This window comes from Poecilia mexicana, unplaced genomic scaffold, assembly GCF_051168715.1.
Source record: "Poecilia mexicana isolate PSO_F unplaced genomic scaffold, ASM5116871v1 scaffold_22, whole genome shotgun sequence".
Classification (NCBI taxonomy): domain Eukaryota; kingdom Metazoa; phylum Chordata; class Actinopteri; order Cyprinodontiformes; family Poeciliidae; genus Poecilia; species Poecilia mexicana.
In genome coordinates, this window is record NW_028263391.1 from 23,417,428 (window position 1) to 23,438,073 (window position 20,646).

The 20,646-nt window shown below is 34.3% G+C and overlaps 2 protein-coding genes across 2 annotated transcripts in view; both read left to right on the plus strand.

Annotated features, from left to right (window-relative positions):
• Positions 1 to 12,313, plus strand: part of stac (SH3 and cysteine rich domain) — a 33,592-nt gene extending 21,279 nt beyond the window's left edge. Inside the window, exons 9-12 of the mRNA XM_015001021.2 lie at positions 3,672 to 3,769; positions 7,927 to 7,978; positions 8,351 to 8,488; positions 10,884 to 12,313. Coding sequence (XP_014856507.2) covers positions 3,672 to 3,769; positions 7,927 to 7,978; positions 8,351 to 8,488; positions 10,884 to 10,982 — 387 coding nt within the window. The 3' untranslated portion in view covers positions 10,983 to 12,313. The remainder of the gene's footprint in view (positions 1 to 3,671; positions 3,770 to 7,926; positions 7,979 to 8,350; positions 8,489 to 10,883) is intronic.
• Positions 12,314 to 17,424: 5,111 nt separating this feature from the next.
• Positions 17,425 to 19,745, plus strand: LOC148152855 (antimicrobial peptide NK-lysin-like). Its single transcript, XM_088002476.1, has 5 exons — positions 17,425 to 17,575; positions 17,647 to 17,732; positions 19,115 to 19,192; positions 19,282 to 19,436; positions 19,518 to 19,745. Exons 1-5 carry the CDS (start codon positions 17,527 to 17,529, stop codon positions 19,591 to 19,593), a joined length of 444 nt encoding a protein of 147 aa, XP_087858602.1. The 5' UTR covers positions 17,425 to 17,526; the 3' UTR covers positions 19,594 to 19,745.
• The last annotated feature ends 901 nt before the right edge of the window (positions 19,746 to 20,646 follow it).

Consider the following 20,646-nt stretch of genomic DNA (forward strand, 5'->3'; position numbering starts at 1 on the left):
TGATGTGACTGTTTCCCTGTGGGAGTGCAGACAAACCTTGACCTTGAAACCTTCGATCTGCTGCCGTTTTCTGTGCTGCTGCTGTTGTGCTGGGATTCAGTGCTGATGGTGCAAAATTCATGCTGCAGTAAGGAAAAAGGTTAAACCTCTGAATCACCTCCTGCAGCTCAACAATGAATATTTCACGGAGCAGTTTCATTAGCCTTCGTCCTCTCTATCGTCTCCTTCAGGGGGAAATTCTGTTACGGTTTTACTTTCATGTGTTAAAGCTGTGGTATGTAACTTTTATGAACATTTTTTCTTGAAATGTGTTGAAAAGTTGTGACATAATTGGTGAAAAAAATCAAGCTGCTCTGCCTTCTCCCAGTGCCAACTGGAAACAACCAATTAGAGCCAGGAGGCGGGTCTTAGTGCTGTCAATCACTGTCAGTGTGTCCCAGCAGGTAGCATAGCCTGAATGCTAGGGTAGTTAGCATGATGGCAGCTTAACAGTTTTCCTGTAACGATTGTTTCTCCACCATTAGCACATTTAGCAGCAAATACTTGAGATTGATTGACAGCACTAAGACCCGCCTCCTGGCTCTGATTGGTTGCTTTTGGTCAGGAGCATTGCCTTTCTTCAGACGGCAATAATAGTTAAAGGAGAAGTTGAAGGAGAGTGATGTTTTCACAGATTATATGTCTCATAGGAAACTTTCACAAAATGGTGTTAATTTTAACAAATATGTAAAAAAACAAACATATTTTTATAAAAGTTACATACTGCAGCTTTAACAGGTTTAGAATTAAACTGCATTTTGGGAATTTACAGCCATAACTGATACATGCCGACAGGAGATATTTTTAAATATACCTTTATTTTCATTAACATGTATAAACTATATTTTCTCAAAATGGTGAATTATTTTGAAAAAACGGACACTGGACTCAAGCGATTTGCTCCGCGTCTGTCAAAATGTCAGACACTTTCTAGAAAAAAACAAAACAATTTCTGAGCTCAGAGTCGAAAATATGTGGGAAAAACATCTGAATTTTTCTAGAAAAACAAATCAATTTGATTTTAAAAAGTCAAAAATCTGAGAAAAAACTTAGAATTTGAGATTCTCACAAATTTTCTAGAAAATTTTTTGAAAATTTCCAAGTTTAATAAATAGAAAGTTTGCACGAAAAGACCCAAAATTTTGAATTTAAGCTCAGAAATATCTAAAAAAAAAAAATTAAAAAAAAATAAGTGGAAATTTCTGAGTTTGAAACTCAAAAAATTTCCAAAAGTCAAAAATGTTTGCTTTTTAAACTCAGAAATTTTTTTTCTGGAAACTTGCTGAGATTAATCTAAAATTTTCAGAGTTTTTCTTTAATCAGAAATTTTTAAAATTACATTACATTACATTTTTTTAAAAATCCTCAACGACCCTAACACGCGGTTGTAGAATTCGGCGTTCAGATTGCCATGAAAAACTCAGAATTAAGTTGCATATGGGCAAAAAAAATTCATTGGATTTAGTTAAATTTTGCTTGCTGTGTAATCGTAGCCTTTATTTATAAATTTTGCCATTTCTGCCGAGTTGAATAGAAATACTAATCACATTTTTATTTGTAAAAATTAACTTTATATACCATGTTTTTATAATTGAACTATAAAAATTGCCTGGTCTTTCACATGAAATCCCAATTAAATACACTGAAAGTTGTGGTTTGAAAGTGATAAAATGTGAAAAGGTTTTGGTTGGGGCTCCGTGTTGTGCAATGCCTTGCTCCAGCAGCCGTCCGTTACCTGGAGGTGGCTGGAAGTTCAGCGCCGGCCCATCACGCTGGAGCGGGCCCGACTGGAGCGGGCGGTTTGTCAGCCGACAGGTCCATTAGCTCAGGCTGGCGGACCGACAGATGGAGGCTCTGCAGGGTAACGAGCCCAGAAAACGTCTGGAAAACCCATCCTTCACCAGAGGAGAGCCGTCCATGCAGGAATGGTTTTCTCCTCATCAATAGTGGATTTTGCTGAAATCAGCGTTTCTTAGCAAACAGTACAGTTCATATTTCCACTGAAAAAGGTAGATAATCATTGGTAGTTAAGGCGGTAGCATTCAAATCCAGAACCAAAAATATAATTGTATTAAAAAACTTGTTTCAACTGTATATTTAAAAATACTCTCACTTCAGATGGATTTCTGTATTTGATACGCTCCAGAAATGTTAATCTGATTTTAATTGTACCACAGATGTGGTGTTGTGGTCTTGGCGGCTCTTCGTCGGCTGTAATGGATGCCTGGTATCACGGTTTGGACCCCCAGGCCGTCGAGGCCGTTTACCTCCTGGCTTCCTTTAACTAGACCCATCCATCAGCTGCATTTACAGCCACTCTGGTGACACCTGTGGAGCTATTTCACTTTATTATAGCTGTCTCTTGCTGTCCAACAGGAGAAAAAGGCAATTAAATTTCCTAAAAGTCGTGTCTTTTTTGTTTTGCTGCTGTTGCTATGCAGATTCAGTTTCCATACTGATGGGTTGCAGAAACACGGCAACCCTCTGAAAACCAGATTCTGCCTCTTCTTCTCACTTTTATTGATGACACTGATCAGGAACAAATTACTTTCCCAAATCTGCAAGAGTAACATAAGTTTTCTACACGTCTAGTTTGAAACCAGATATTTACATCAGGGTTGTAATAGTTTGGGGTTTTTGTTGTGACTTTCTGTCTAATTCAGTTTGTGTTTTTTAGTGTGTTTGCTAGTTTTTCTTAGTTATTATAAGTTAAATATTGTTTACTTTTAGTTTAGTCTTTATTAGTTAAAGTAGTAATTTATTTTTTTCATATTTTGGTTAATTTTTAGGTGGAGAATTCAAAAAGTATTGCATTGTGGTTATGTTTATAAAGATTGTGTAATGAATACTCAACAGAAGAAACTGTTTAAAAAATGTTTTCAACCAAATAACTGGTATTTTCTTCCAACATTTGCTGTCGCCATTTTACGGACTAGCATTAGCGTATGCGTAATTGCCGACAGTTGACATAAACTGCTTGTTTGGATGGGAAAAAAACAATCCACATCCACCTAGAAGGCTAATACATTCATAAACACAAAATTGAAGAAATATACAATTTCAGTATGTTTTAGTTAAAAAATGCACAATGAAGTTTTGAGTTAGTTAAAGTTTTTCCCTATTAATGACCTTTTTTATGTATTTCAGTTAAGGAAAATGTTTTCTCTCTTTCAGTTTTGGTTATTTCATTAGTTTTAGTTCCCTATAACAATCATAATTTACACACATTGAAAAGAAAAAGTTGTTTGATCTCACTTTCTGACATTAAATCAGACTAAATATTTCCTATTTTGGGGTCAGTTACCGTTACCAAAATGATTTCTATTTCATAAATGTGAAGAATAAAAGTTATTTATGATGGCCACTCCAATATGGAAAACTGTTTCATTCGAAATTAAATAAATATATATTTTTATCCAATCATAATAAAACAAAAAAAGACTATATTTGAAAAATATATTTATATATAAAACTAATTTAAGCACAGTTTATTGGAAAAAAAAAATCAAGCCACCAAAATATATGTTTTTTAGTCACTACCAGAGCTCCATACATTCTCTTTCTGATGAAGGTCACTGATGTTGTGTTTTTTAATATGGTGTGTGTAAATATTTGGCCGTGTTTCTGTTTAGATGGATCAGATCCAGCTGCAGAACGATCCGCTCAAGCTCAACACGTTGGTGGCCTTGTACGATTTCAGCGCCCAGGAGAGCCACGACCTGGAGATGAGGTCCGCCTGCACACACACACACACACGCACACACACACGCACGCACGCACGCGCACGCATACACGCACGCACACACACACACACATGCACACACGCACGCATGCACACACGCACGCACGCACGCATGCAAACACGCGCACGCATACACATACACGCACGCACACACACACACACACGCACACACACCTACACACACACACACACATGCACACACGCACGCACGCACGCACGCATGCAAACACGCGCACGCATACACACACACACACACACACACACACACACACACACACAGAGTTATGGCAAACAGCACAGCATCCAGCAGAACAGCACCTTTCCAGGCCTGCGGGTGAAACGCTGCTGACTGATTGACTCTGACGTCTCCTCATTGATTTTCTTTGTTGTTGAAAATGTGAAATAAACAAAAAGGCCGAGGCTCGCTGTGCACAGCGGTCTCACCTCTCCAGATCCAACGATTCAACTTTGCAAAGAAACCAGATTTAAGTTTTCATCTGTTTCCCTTCTCACATTTTGCAGTTTCAGTTTGGAGAATTAGACTCAATTAATCAGGGGAAGACATTTTTACATCAATTAGAGCTCAAAATATGATACGTTTTTTTCATGAATGGGTCTCAGCAACAGGCCAAATCCTCAGAAATCAGATTTTTTCCCCCCTTTATGTACATTAATGCTAATAACTCCCTCCATATTTATTAATAAATTAATAGATTAGCGTTATGTACCATGATTCACCTTTCTGTGCTGAATAGAGCATCATTTATTATTTTAGTAATTGATTATACTATTCATTATTCTGTTGATTAATCGGATAAAGAAATTGGCACATTTTCAGATTTTCATTTAACCACTTAAACATTTTAAAAACAATATTAGAAAAGCATTAAAAATGCAAAAAGACAACAAATAATTAAATTCCTTTATTAAAAAGAAAACAAACACTTTATTGCCTAAAATACAATAACATATTATTGCAACATATTTAGTGTTCACTTGATCATTTGTTGCAAACGATTCATCTGCAGTTAAAAACATACTAACATACATTTGAAAAGCTCATCTCTTTCTTCTTAATTTGTCAATAAACTGTAAGGATACTTTTTTTTGTTAATTTTTTTAAATAACTTGAACCAAGTGAAGCTAAAACTGTGATTTCTGTACATTTTTAGCTGAAATACTTCTTTGTTTTTTGAGTAAATTACCTTTTCTGATTCTGTATACTCCAGTTAGCGATTAATCGATTACAAAATTAGTTGATGATTATTTCAATAATCGATTAATCATGATTAATCATTTCAGCCCTATATTACTTCTGCATTTCCCTCTGTTCCTGCACTCTTATTTTTTAACCCTGATTTGTAACATAACTTACAGCAGTAAAACTTTTATATTTATAAATGAGACAAATGATCCAAAGACTCAGATGTGCAGAGTGACCTCATTAACGATACCTGATGGAGAAATGGGATTAAGTATTTATATCCAATCAGTCTTTTTTATATCTAACCTGAATGAGATTAATGATGCCAGGATATTCCATTAATAGCTCCCATCAGGGTATTTCACTAAGATGAACTGCACCGTGTTTGAAACCTAATACAAATATGATTTATAGCCATTAAACTGACAAAGTGTCGCATATTTCAGGCCAGAACAGAAGTAGATGCTGCTGTACCTTAGAATGTGGAGGAAAGACGAATGAAAGATAAATCAGAGGAAAAGGAGCTTTCTAAATGATTCTCATGTAAAGTGAATGTTATTTAGATTTTCCATTAGAACAAAATCAGACATAATTATGAAGAAAATAAATTTTAATAGATTTTTTATTTATTTGTGTTCAGTTTCCCCTCCATCAAATCTGACTAAGCTTGAGTTGTTTTACAAATAAAAATAGTCAAAAGCTTCAGCATCTAGATGTGACAAGTTGGTAGAAACATTCCCTGTAACTGTTGTAATTTAGGTCTGAACCGATTAATCGTGATTAATCAATCATTGAAATAATCTTTAACTAATTTAGTAACCGATTAATCGTTAACTGGACTATACAGACTGAAAAACCAACACAGTTAGAGCAGTAATTAAGCCAAAACTTTACAAAAATGTAAACATTTTTATATTTTAAATGAAAGATCCTTTTTTATCAGTAATTATTTTCTAGCCAGAACTCTTCAAGTGTTAAGTTTAGCTTTGCCTGGTTTGGATTTTCTAAATAAAATCTCATATTAAGCACCTTTTGTTATGCAGTCATAAATTAGTTAATTGAACAAAATTATGTACAGGTTAATCAGCCATACATTGTATTGTTGCAAAGTGAAGCGAAAAAGGATTCCTAAAGTATTTTTAGTATTTGCTTTTAGCTGCACATGCTTACTTTGCTACAATGATCAAGCATACACTGAAGGAATGTTATGTAGCTGTATTTTAAGTAATACAACAAATGAAATTGATTTATCAATATGCATTTCTTACTTATTTTAATACCAAAATTATTTGGTAAGATTTTGTGAATTTGTGGTGTTTATTTTTGTTGGTTGTGCAGCAGGCTCCACTTCTGCTTTTCGAAGATGTATGGTTGTAAAGTTGCACTTTGTGTGAGTGTAAACATTGAGCTGGGGGCGTGGCCAGCAGGAGATGATTTGGATTTAAAGTGACAGACGCCCTAAAACGACTAGTAAAACCTGAGTGTTAGTTGATTATTTGTATTTTTCAGATTTTCTTTTTGTTTTACATTGCTGGAGTGCTTCTAAAAGGACTTCCTATGGTGTTCAGATGTTATCCTCTGTCCAAGCTTTGGCTCTTTGCTCACTATCTGCAAGATACTTAAAAATAGGCTTTCGGGAAAGATGAGTCCTTGAGCCGAAGTATCAATTTGTTTCCGGTTCTCACAGAAATCTCCTGAGGAAACTCGGATAAGATGCACTTCTCTTTTCCTCGTTTTTTCCAAGTTTTTCCTCCCATTTAGCTCAGAAACAAATCAGTGCTTTAAATGAAAAACTAAAGAGTATCCCCAATCAAAAGGGTTCATTTTCATTCTGATTTAAAGTAAGAAAATTAGTTTGTTGATTAGTTTCAGCTGCCAAGACGGACTCTAATTACATTATTGTCTTTTTTTCAACATGTGATGATGACACACTTTTAAATCAGAGCAAAATCCTGAAAGAAGTTCCTCCATTTCATCTTCAGGTTTTAATATTTTATACTTAATTCCCCTTTTTAGACTGTAACTAACTTCAGCTTTCCACATCTTCAAACAATAATTTTATTTTTTTACACACCAGCATAGCGGAAGGAAAATTATTTTCTAAATTTCACAATAAAAAAATGTGTAACAAAGGAAGTTATATACTGGAATCAGAATTAATCTGTTTGTAATATTTAATATTTTGTTCGGTGGAGCAAAAACATTCTTCCTCAGAGGATTACAGGAAATAGTGGTTAAACTTTTGACACCTTTTACTGTAAAAACTGAGATTTTTCTTTTACTAGAGATCAAAATCATACAGACTCTGTTTATTGGGGATAAATGTTGAAACAGGACCCTCTAGTGGTTTAATATGTTTATGTGCATTTATAGGTTTTCTTATTTACAAATATCTCTTTCTTTTCTACAGAAGAGTATTATGACCCAAAGACAAATAAATAAATACAATTCTGACTTTAATTTCTATGTCAAAATCCAAATAAATAACCAAACATTCTTAGTTATGTGTCAGTTATTTTGTTGGTGCATGAAAATAATAACATAACCGTTTAATCCTTAACATAAGATTTGTAAACTTGCACCTTAACATGTTCCCAGATTTACTTGGTAGATTTAAGTTTTAAGACTAGATTTGCCCGATGGTGCAAAAGCAGTTTAAACAATTATGATTCTGAGAAGAAAAGTCAGAATTTGCTGAAAAATTATCAGAATTCTGATGAAAAATGATCAGAGTTTTGAGAACAAAAAATATAAATTATGAAAATAAATCTGAATTCTGCAAAAAAGTTAGAATTCTGAAAAAAATCAAAGTTCTTAGAAAATAATAAAAAATCTGAGAAAAAAACCTGAGTGCTGAGAAAAATAACCAGGATGCTGAGATTAAAATGAGATTATTTTCTTTTCCGGTGGCCCTAATCTTCCTCCGTATTTCTCCTTACAGAGCAGGAGACAGAATATTGCTGGCAGATGATTCCAACAACGACTGGTGGAAGGTAGGTAGGAAATCAATGCTTCATTTTCCAAACTGTCGCTCTGAGATTTTAATGTTTTTGTTCATAACAAAGATAAATACAGATAAACTTTGTAATAAATCAGGGGAAATTGAGCTGAAAATTCTCCAGGACTCATTAAACACATTGGAGATGAATTAGGGGACAAAATGGCCGAGCTGGCCTGTTTCCAGCAGAGCGTACGGAAACTCATTATGCATTTTAACATCGTCTGCAGGCGCAGATTAATAAGCACATCTGTCCCAGTTCAGCAGGCCAAGAGCTCTGCACACCTTGCTGATGCGTTTGTGTTCAGCTCGGCCGTCTTAGAGTCGCTAGCTTTAGCGTGATGAATGTCTGTTCTTTGTTTTTAAGGGGGTGATTGAGGACAGGATCGGTTATTTCCCAGCAGCCTTTGCTCATGAGCTGCAGGAGGGAGATCAGGTGTTCAGGTGCAACAGGACGTTCATCGGCTGCAAAGAGCAAGGGCAGCTCACTCTGAAGGAGGGGCAGGTACTGCAGCTAATTTACCCCACAACCATCCGGTGGGGTTTTCACAAACCAAATCTACTGGAGTTACTTCTTTTGTTGTTGTTTTAGCAGCAAAATCACAAATGTACAAAGTATTTTTGGTCTAATTTCTGATGTAAATATCTTAAAATAAGGCAAAACTGAGTAACGTTTTAGCTTCATACGGGAGATTGATCCTTAATACTGATGAAAAAGTTCTAGATATGAGAAATAATCTACCAGTGGAACAAAACATTATAAACTATGATATGAGAAAAACATTATTTTGTGGGATTTAATTAATTTTAAACGTTTTTTAAATTATAAAAATGTATTGAAGAAACAAGTAAACTAATAAATGGACATCATAAAATTAGACTTGTTGCAATAAATCAATTAATCGCATAATAAATTAAATTCATTTCAATAATTTCCATTTGCATGGCTTTTCTTTTTTCTTTCTAACAAAAACTGGATGATAAAAGTCTTTAGTTTGATGTTTTGGTCTCATTTAAATAATTTATTCACCCATTTTGATCTATTTCTAACACTGTATAAAAAGGTTAACTGAATATTTTTATCCGATTAACTGTCAGAATAATAGATTAATCAATAACTAAAATACTGAGCTGAAACAATTGATCAGATTAGTTGTGATGAATTGATTATTGAAATAATTAACTAATTTAGTAATTGATTAAACTTATTATATGGTTGAAAGTATATAAGTTACAATTTTGACTGTAATTACGCCAAATCTGGAAAAAATGTCTAATTACATTTTGGAAGTGTTTTTAGGTGCAGATGCATCTTTTCTAATCCAATTAATCAATTAATTGTCAGAATATTACATTAATAATTGTTAACTGCAGCCTTTATCTACATGTTACAGTTCAGGGGGTGTAACATAAAGATGTGTCCAGAGAAAACAAGTGGAATGCAAAATGCTTCCAGAGGCCACGGGCCGTAACAACACATTTATTTTTCTTTATTAGGTTTATTTGACAGGGACAGAAACATTTGGAAATATAACCTCAAGTGTAAATATTCAGCCCTAACTAGCCTCTAATTTCATACATTAACATGTCTAATGCAAAGTCACAGCTCAACGTTTCAGAACCTGAGCTTCAAATTATCCAACAGCTCTTCGGTTAAATTATTCTGGCACACACTTGTTCACAGAAAGGTTAATCTGGAGTCCACAGACCTTTCCTCTCAGGAATCTAATCAAATTAACATCTCAGCTGTTAGCAGGTCTCAGACCAGCCTCTGTTTGCTTCCCAGGACCCGTTGTGTTGAAGACTCTGAGTACGCCCAAAGTAAACGCGCCCCAGTGGGGATAAAACCAGCTCAGCAAGATGAATCTGTGACCTGCTGACTCTCTTTTCCATTCACTCAGACCCAGGGGAGAAATGCTCAGAGCAGACATGCACATACATGTGTTCTGTCCCATTAACAGGGTCGAGGTTTAAACGAGGCCAGTCCAAAAACGTAAACACTTGACGTGTTTCGAGGAACAGAAATCCTTCACGACTAAGACAAATCCATTTAAAGTGACAGAAGTGAATGATGTGATTGAAATAAAATATGGAAGTTAATAAATGCAGAAAAAAGTAAAATATTTTTTTATGAGCATGTGAGAAACTCAGATTTTTGTTAAAAATAGTCTGGCAGCAAAAATGATGACAGGCTATTTTTGCCAGGAATTTTAAACCAAAACAGCCAACCAAAAATGAACTGACGAGCAATAATGTGTTTTATTATCATGCTACACATTTTCTTTCCTTCTTTAATAATATCTAATTAAGACAGATTAATCGTGATGAATCAGATATTAAAATAATAATTTAGTAATTGATTAATCACTAACTGGAGTATATAGACTCAAAAAAAGGCCAATTGCTGAATAAAGAGCACAGAGCAGGAACTAAACCAAAACTGCACAGAAAAATACATTTTGCCTTTAAGATAAAAATAAAAGGTATTTGACTGTAAACGTGAACCCATATAGTGGCAGTTTTAGCTTCATCTGGTTCAAATTTTCTTAAAAATATCCAATTAAGTGTGCTGTGTAATTATTAATTGGTTAATCCAAAAAGTAATCAACAGATTGCCCTTACAATGTATTGATAAGTCAAGCAGAAATTGAATTATTTCCTTAATGTGTTTGTAATATTGTATAAAAAATGCTTATGTGGTTAAGTGAATTTTTTTAATCTGATTAATCGTCAGACTAGCGATTAATCGTTTACTAAAATAGTTGTTTGTTGCAGTCCGAAAGCAGACTCATTTTAAATCTGGGATGTAAAAGGTAAATTAAGTAAGAGAACAGAGCAGCTGCTAAACTCCTGAGATGTTTTTCATCCATTAATTGATGATTATTTCTCCTCTGCTGTAGATCTGTGTGAGCAGTGAGGGCGAGCGCGGCGGCTTTATCAGAGTGGCGTTTGGAAAGAAGAGAGGCTACGTTCCCTGTGATGTCCTGGAAATCATCTGAGACAAAGACTCTGCAAAAGCATGACAGGGATAAAGAGTCAGACTGGATCAGCCACCAGGAGGTGGAGGAACCGAAGCAGCAGGAAGAGAGGCGTTCACATCGTCACAAAATGGAGTTTAATCAAGCGCTGATGGGTTTGGCACCAGAAACTCAGACAAAACTCCATCTCAGACGGTCCTGCTCAAGAAGACGCTGCGACAACAAACTGCAAGGAGACAGGAGATCACTGTGTCACTGTTTTTTACTTTTAATTTATAGAGCCTGTGGCTTTTGTTTTGTTTTTCTGTAGTTTATTTAAATATAAGCAGTTGCTCATATAAAAGAAAACAGCTTAAAGTGTAAAAACATAGACACTTGCTTACTGAAATTATTTTTTACAGCTTTTATTACATAAACAGAATTCCCCTCTTACATAGTTTAGTTCCCAATGCTTTTATACTACAGGATTTTCCACATAATATACAGAAGTAAAGAATAGTAAGTGTAGTTTTCTATGACAGAGTTACTGACGCCACGCAGCAGTATAAAAACAAACATGTCTATTTACAGTAAGAGAATAAGAGCATTTATGCCTTGATTTGTCCTAAAACTTTATGAATTTGTTTCTATTACTTATTTTCGTTTCTACTCATTTGCGCTCTCTTCTTAACATCAAACAAAACCTTATTTTTATTCTATAATGGCTCTGAAACAGTAACATTGAAAGAAAAAGATGTCAATGAGTCATTAAATCCAAAGTACTTTATGATGTGACCCTCACTGTGTCCAAATTAATCAGAAACAGTTACATTGTTACATTTTCAGTGAAATCCCGGACGAGCCCCCAAAATTGTTACACCAAAATTCCATTTTAAGATAGAAACCTTTAGCCAATTGACAGTAAGCAAAATGTAGTGTTACATGCCCTCAGTATAATCTCGTAAAAGACCAAAATTGAAGGATTTATCTAAATATTTAAACACATTTAGACTGCTATAAGAAATAAAGATTTAACATAAAACAACCAAAATCCAAGAATACACGATGTTCAAGACCTCGGGTCTATATTATAAAGGGAAAAACTGTAACCTACAGTAAATATCCAGTGTCTTGCAGTATCTTTATCCTCTCATCTGCCACTTTACTTGTTAGGTTGCAAACATTTTCTACATGACACATTTTTAATTTTAAGTTGCAGTTTATTGTGTTTTTTGTTATTTTTCCTCAAAGATTTAAGTTATCTAGACTACAAAGTTGTAAAAAGTTCTTGTCTCTAACAACCTTATTTTCCTCTTTTTGTGTCAGTCTTTTTTTTTATTATCATCAAGCAAATAAAAAAATAATCTAAGCTAGCCTGATTTCCTCGTTTTCTCTAGAACATTTCTGAGATGAATCTCAAAATTTCCGAGCTTTTTCTGGCAAATTTTCTGCTTTTCAAACACAGAAATTTCCAAGTGTGTTACAGGAAATTCCTGAGATTTTTTTTGGCAGAAATGTATTATAGTTTTTCTATTTACAATGGCCTTAAATACGCCGGCATAGTAATACTGACATTCAGCCTTTTATCTCTGACAAATCGTTAGTTAGTTTTTAAAACATTGCTATGTTGATGCTCTTATTTTGAAATGCAACCGGATGTTCTGTTAACAAAGCCAGGAAGAGAAGTCATGGACAACCGCTAATGGCGGACTAGCCTGCCGTTATTATATCTAAATAAAACTCCTTGTACAATCGGTTAGAACTGTTGGCTGGTGAAACTGAAAAAATAAATTAAAATCCGATGACAGAGAAGTAATCTAGCGATATTAAAAACAACAAAAGTAAAATGACCGACATTTCGTCCTGGGTCGGGTTTCCCCCTCGGGATTTCTGCAGTGTTTATGGGGCAAAACTTTTCCACAAAGTCGAGTTGGTTTGGATAGCTTCTTTCACCAGTTAAATTATAATTTGTTTGTATTCGCGTTATCTTTGTGTGACAGTAAAATTTCTCTGTGAAAGGGAGCGAATACTTTTTACAGCATCATAACTCGAACAGAAACTTTTCTAACTTTTCTAAAGACTGGTATTTGGTTTGCTGGTTATGACTTGTGAAAACATGTAAGAAAACAATGAATTTCTAGGTAGTTACAACTTTATTATAAAATTAACAGAAATAACTCACAGAGCTTGTTCAGGAAATGAAAACACTGAGACAAAACCATGAATGTATCACCAGAGGACAAAACAGACCACAAGACCTCATAAACTAATCCAATCACTTGATTGGATGTTCACAACACAACAACAAAAGCCACAACTGAAATTGAGTTTAAAAACACATCGTATGCTACCAAGTTTATCAAAAGTTTTACAATTTGTTGACTCTTCCTGAGTTTTTAAAGGCATACCACAGCATCCTAATCATTTTTGAGTCCAGGCCTTAGTTAGGCCACTCTGAAGTCAAATTCCTTGCACGAAATTCACACAAAATAAGTTTAACCTTGAGTAGAATGGTTGTGCCAGAAAGAGCAGCAGCTTTAAAGAGACATAGGCCCATTTTTAACACATTTAATCAAGAAGTGATATTCCTTTTAAGTCATATTTGATAGATGTAGCACTTTTATAACGACTGAAGATAACATGGTTACCTGATTGTGTTATAAAATGGCACCATTTGCCTGGGATTTACATAATACTACCCTTTTAAAGCACTATTATTATACAAAACTCACATTTTGCACATTTACATACTTGCATTTTGGTCTTCACTGTTTCTAAAACTACCCCAATTACTTAAAAAACAACACCCAACCGTCTTTTGGCAGTAGGTTAGTGATTTTGGTGTGTGGAAAATGAGCCGCTTCAAAAAAACCCTGATTGTTGAGTCACATTCAAATAGCACTGGTGGTCAGCTGAATTTACTGCTGTACAATGGCTGCTGGAAAAGACATGTCATAATCCAGAAACCATTGGCTACATTCTTGTTGATTGTGCAGGAGGCTCTACTTCTGCTTTTCAAAGATGAACTGTTGCATAATTGTGCATCTGTTAGCAGCCATTTTCACGTACGAGTATAAATATTGAGCAGCTTATTTGGATTTAAAGTGATAAGAAGCTTTAAAACAGCTTATTCTGGAAGCAGCTCAAGACTAAATTCTCATTATCTAAGATGATTTTGTGCTCAAATGTGATGAACATAGAACTAGCCTAACCTGTTCAGGGAAACATAGTGGGTTACTGCTAATAGTGGTGGAGTTTACTCACCTAACACATACTCATATTGTGAAACCCTGTGGCTTCCTGTTTTCACACACTGATAGTGTGAGAGTTACTATTGTGTGTATGGCAGCTCAAAGGCTACTGACTATTTACAGAAAGTTAAGAAAAGAGCAGGTGATGAAGTACAGTTCCCCTTCTCAACTATTCTAAGCAGGATGTTAGCAACATGTTCAAAATGCTGAAAACAGAAAAGCTCTTTAAGGTAGTTGTTTATGAATTTACTCAGTCACTTAGCAACATCTAATGTCAGAAAAATATTCACAGCGCTTCACTTTTTACACATTTTATGTGAAAACATTGTTTTAAATTTAGTTAAATTAATCTCTTTCCTTATAATTCTATACGCCATGACAATGTGAAAACATTTTTTGAGTGTAGAAAATGTTCCATTCTCTGCCTAATACTTTGTTGATCCAACTTTAGCAGCAATTCCAGCCTGAAGTCTGAATACGATGCCACCTCTTAGTTCGCCCATTTTAATACATTTCTTCTCTCTGGATATTAGGGCCATTGTAGATGGAAAAAACCAGTAGTTTTCTGAAAAAATTTTGAGATTATTCACAGATCTACAGAAAACAAGGAATTTTCTGAGTTTGAAAAGCTTCATCTTTTGAAACTCAGAAACTTTCCAAAAGTCAAAAATTTCAAATTTTCAAAAGAAAGTCAAACATTTTTGCTTTTTGAATATCAGAAGATTTACAATAGTTTAACGTTTCTGACTTTTGAAACAGAAAATTGAAAGAAAATTCTAGAAAATTTCTTGAGATTTTTTTTTTAGAAGAAATTTACTCCTCCCTTTTTTTAATCTACAATCATTCTGTTACAACTGGCAGCCATCTTGGTAGGTATCTGTAACTAACTTCCATGGCAGTTGCTATGGCAGTTACTATGACAACAGTAGAACTATCTCTTGCCTTGTTTCTAACTAACTTTTAAATACATCACAACCACTGTGTTTATTTTTTAATTCTTTTTCTTTCATAAAAAACAAAAAGGAATTTTCCTGCCTTTGTTTCTGGTTTAAATCTGCCCGAGAAAAATTATTATTTCTCATATTCAAACAGTGATTTTTGCAGTTTGAGTGCAAAAGGCCACAAATTATTTTAATCATGGTTAATTTAAGTCATAAATAAAGATTTTAAACAACTTTGATAAAAATATAGATGCTGCAGATTCAGTTTAATTTCATTTCAACAGAAACATCATTCTTCCACATGTGCAATACTGCATTAGAGGGAAATATAAATTCTCTAAAAGAAGTCGCAGGTCTTCTTGTGCTTTATGATGAAGTGTTGCAGTAGGTGTCATTTCCTCTGCACCACTATTCTGGTAATGCATAAGAACTTTATCACTGACTATTAAAGAACAAGCCCTGCGACAGACTGGCGACCTGTCCAGGTGACCCCGCCTCGCGCCTGGAACGAAGCTGGAGAGGAACCAGCAACCCTCCTGACCCCACTAGGGACAAGGGTGTAAGAAAATGGATGGATGGATGGATATTAAAGAACAAATGGCATCATGAAGACCAAGACACACAACAAGGAGAGACTTTAAATCAGACATTAATCCATCAAATCTTAATTCAGTCTGACAGATTCAAGAATATTGGAAAAAATTGACTAAATATTTAATGTTTAAATCTTCAGCTCTGGTAGAGATAGAAATAGATGTTACATTTTCTAGTTTTTATTGGTAAAAGAACATTTTAAAACTATAAACCATTTCACTGAATGGATCCATCCATCCATCCATCCATCCATCCATCCATCCATCCATCCATCCATCCATCCATCCATCCATCCATCACATATATTGTTGGAAATATGTTTAAGCAAAAGTATAAACACTTTTAAAAACTGTATTATAATTTACTCTAGGGTTGCTAGCTTAGCGTTAGCATTAGCTTTAGCGCTACCAAGGTTACCCAGCCTGAGTCTCTTGTTGTTTCTGCATATCGGGTATCTATCAACCCATCTAATATTTATGTTTTCATTGACTGTGACAGACTAAATGTAGCATTTTATGGTTATTATTATTATTATTATTATTATTATTATTATTGTATTGCCTTTTCTCAAAACAGTCACAGACCTACCCATTCCTGTCTTTGTAGTCTGGATCTTGTGCTGTCATTTGGCATTGAATATGAACAAATAACCATCACATACTGTTTGTTTTTAATAATGATTTTAAGTTGAATCTTATGGTGTCTTTTCCTCAGAAACCATATGATGTCTGAGATGACTCATTCACCCAACTGCTTTTTAACCAACATTCTCACCTAAATTGTGTCTGACTAGGAACTTCACATTTTGCTTCTTTTCATGAAGCTAGACTCCAATGAAGCTTCTTCAATTAATATTAAAATCCCATTGTTTTCTCTTTTTTATATATCTTTATGCACAAATATGACATCTTACCAAATATTTGTGCACTAGCTTCTGGTACAAATATCTTAGTACACTTGAAATAAGACAAAATTAACTTACAACCATCCATCTTTTCAACAAGATATAGAGGCTTGTTTAAAGTATACAACTCCTTAATATTGATAATAAAGTGCTAGTTCCATTGGCACATTATTTCACTCAGAACAAGACATTTTTCCCATGTTATAAGTTAAATGATCTGCCAGTAGAACCAGTACTTCTTCATTAATATTCAGGAATTATTTACTTAAAACAAACGCCTATATTTTGCCGAAATGTTACTTGTAAGTTAGTTTTGTCTCATTTAAAGTGTAATAATATATTTGCAATAGAAACTAGACTAAACATATTTGGTAAAATTTGTGTTTTTGCAGTGTAAATATGTTAATTTGTTCTTTAAAAGACAATAGCATATTTACAATATATGTAGAAGAAAAACAGTGTAACAGAGATGTTTAAATACCAGCAAAATGTTATTTGAATTGAGTAAAACTGTTTGTGGCCTGATAGGAAGGATCTGTGTTAATGCTCCTTTGTGTACCGAGGATACATTTTCCAACAGTAATGTTATCTTACAGAGTTTATTTTAAATATTTGTCTATTAAATGACTTCTTGAGCTTAGAAATGAAGATAGTGACTATTAATAAGGGAATAAAAAATAGCTGTTAAACCAATGCCCTCATTTCTTTTAACAGCAATGACTGAATGGAACAAAGAAGACCACCATCCTAACACCTCCACCCCTTTAAAGAAGAGGGGGAAGGTGTTATGACTTTTTGCTAATGACTTTTTGCATGCACATCCACCTCCTTCACCTCCATCAGACATAAATACTGCGGACCGACTTTGCTCCAGAGGACTCAGCTGACAGTCAGCAATGGAGAACCGCTCATTCCTCCTTCTGTGCATCTTTCTGGCATGTTCAAGTATGTGCTTTTTTTTCTAAATTTACATTAAATTAAGTTTGCATTAATCTAACTGATTAATCTTTGCACAGTCTGGATGGTCCAAGGAAGAAGCCTAAAGATCAGGATCGATGATGATGATGATGGTGATGAGCTGGGAGAACCTGACGTTCAAGGGGTAAGGATATTTTAAAATTTGGTTCAAATTATTCTGGAAGTATTGTTTTCCAATTTCTATTGTATCCATAACAAAGGATTTTTTAAAAGATATGCAACTGAAACAGGCAGTTTTTTGTTAAACCAGAAAAAAGTTAATGTCATGAATAGCGTTAGCTTCTTGCTAAAAGCGCCACAGAATGCTACAAAAACATGTAAACAACAAATTGTTTAACACAAATGCTGCAACATACTTTCTGATTTTAGTTCTATTTGAGTGGAATTTTTTATTATCAGATGACATATTATGACTTTGTAAATCCCACAAAATTTTCCCACCACAATCTAAGAAAATATGTAATATTATGTAATATTTACAACAGCAACAGGGCCATTGCAGATAGAAAAAAAGGAGTAAATTTCTGCCAAAATACTATAAAAAACAAGAAATTTTTGAGTCAGAAAAGTCAAAAATGTGCTTGTAAAAACTAAATTCTTGAGATTAATTTAATCTTCTAGAAAAAACAAAAAATTTTAGGTTTGAAAAGTTAAACATTGCTAGAAAAAACTCAGGAAATTTGAAAATAATCTCAGAAAATTTCTAGAAAAAAAAGTTTTTAGTTTCAAAAGTCAAAATGTTTTTGGAAATTTTTTTTAAAGAAATTTTTTGATTTATTTCAGAAATTTTCTAAAGATAAAACATCGGACATTTTAGGTTAATCTCAAAAACTTTCTTGGGAAAAAAAAACTTACATCAGATATTTCAAGAAAAAAATAAAAAATTGTCCACTTTTAGAAATTTTATGAATTTCAAGTCAAAAACTTTATATTATTTAAAAGACATATCATTATATGAACTATAGTATAAATTTAAGTGTCTTTTTTGGTATTTTAATAACCTAAGTGAAAATTTTATATGAATAATATAATTCCACTGCCTGTCCAGGTGACCCCGCCTCTCACCCGAAATGTTAGCTGGAGAGGCAGCAGCACCTCCTGACCCCACTACAGACAAGGCGTTAGAAAATGGATGGATGGATGGATAATATAATTCCAAAATAATAAAATCAAGCAAAAAAAAAACTGAAATGAATTTCAATATGAAACCTTAGCTAAAACTGCACGTCTGTATTTGTTTCCAGTGAATTTTTGATTAAAACAAACTTCTTCTTATTCAGTGAAGTTACTCTCAGTGGGTCGAGTATCCAGATATTTTACTCTAATAAGAGTAACTTTTCCAAAACTTTACTCAAGCAAATGTGAGTTAATGTGACTAGATACTACCCAACCTAGTTTATTTACAGTGGTTTTAAGTAGATTTAAATGAAAACTTGGATTAATTCTGTGTGAGGTGAAATAAATTTAGATATTTTCTAAACTCTTATTTTTCCAACTCTTGCTTAGCTTCCAGGAATGTGCTGGGGATGCAAATGGGCTTTGAACAAGTTGAAAAAACAACTTGGATCAAACGCCACTGCGGAGGTAAAAGTTCAAAATGGCTGCATGCAGCAAAAAATCCCACCAGAGCCACGTGGAGAGAAAAAACTCTCATGTTGTTTGTATTTTTCCAGGCCATTAAAGCAAAACTGAGATCCGTCTGCGATGGGATTGGATTACTAAAATCAAAGTGCCGTAAATTTGTGAACACAAACCTTGGAGTCCTGATTGAGGAGCTGACGACAACTGATGATGTCAGAACGATTTGTGTCAACGTCGGAGCGTGCAAGTGAGTCCCACACAGATCAGCTTTAGAGTTTTTCACTGCAACACTTTAATTTGTTCATTTTTGTTTGTGTTTTATCGACAGGCCAAAGGATCTGGAAATGATCTTCTATCCAAACAAACAAGAATTGCGACGCATCGAAATCAGAGAAGTCAACTGACAACCAGAGAAACATAATGAGCTTTATGCAGCTGAACGCCTTCAAACAGCAAATAATTAACTTTTCTTAGCTTCCTTTAACTAAAGCATATCTTCATCTGAAAACTTTTTCTTTCTGAAACAAATAAAGTTGGCAGACAAATTGCTTTATTTCACATCATTGTGTCAGTTTTTTTCTAATCACTCCTTCTTATTTATTTATTTTTGCATGTTTATGTTTCATAACATCAAATCAATTTAAATATTAGTCAAATACTATGAAATTAATGGGAGAAAAATTTCTAACCTAAATGGCCTTGTGGGAAAAGTAATACAACAGCATCCAAAGAACTTCAGGCTTCATTTTATAATTCTTAGATAAGGTCAAAGGTCATGCCTCCACCATAAGAAAGAGTCTGCATTAGGGATGCGAATAATTAACCGAGTTACGATTAATTGTCCACAAATCGTCTATTAACTTAAAATTAGTTCCAATCAATTAATTAATTAAAGTCCAGTTGAACCTTTTTTAAGTGTTGTATGGCCGCCATCCAGCAGGGGGCGCCGTTGGTACAGGAACAAAGATGGCGGACGCATACACTTGAACGGGAAATCCTTGAGGGTGCTACAATACATTTTCAAAATTCATCGTTCTCTGACAACGTGGGATTCAAAATGCACTTTATGCGGTTCTGTTTTGAATTAAACATTAGAAATCCACCTTAAAGTTTCACCTTAATAGCGCTCATTCATCTAATCGGCTTCAACTTCTCCTCTATTAAATAATGATGTCGTTTTAGACCTTCATTTATCGTTGTAATTTGGCCTCCATCCAGCACAGGGTAAAGTATTTTTGTCATCTTTAAGTGGAGCCAGTGATACAAAAACAAAGATGGCGGCCATTCCGGAGCTGAAAAGAGAAACGGTCCAAACAGAGTCCGGGTTGGGATTGAAAATGCATTTTATGCGGTTCTGTTTTGAAATATAAACACTTGTGAAAGCCAGGGCTAATTCTGTTCTAGTGAAATAAATTTAATGATGGATTTATGATTTAAATTTTTTCCAACTCTTGGTT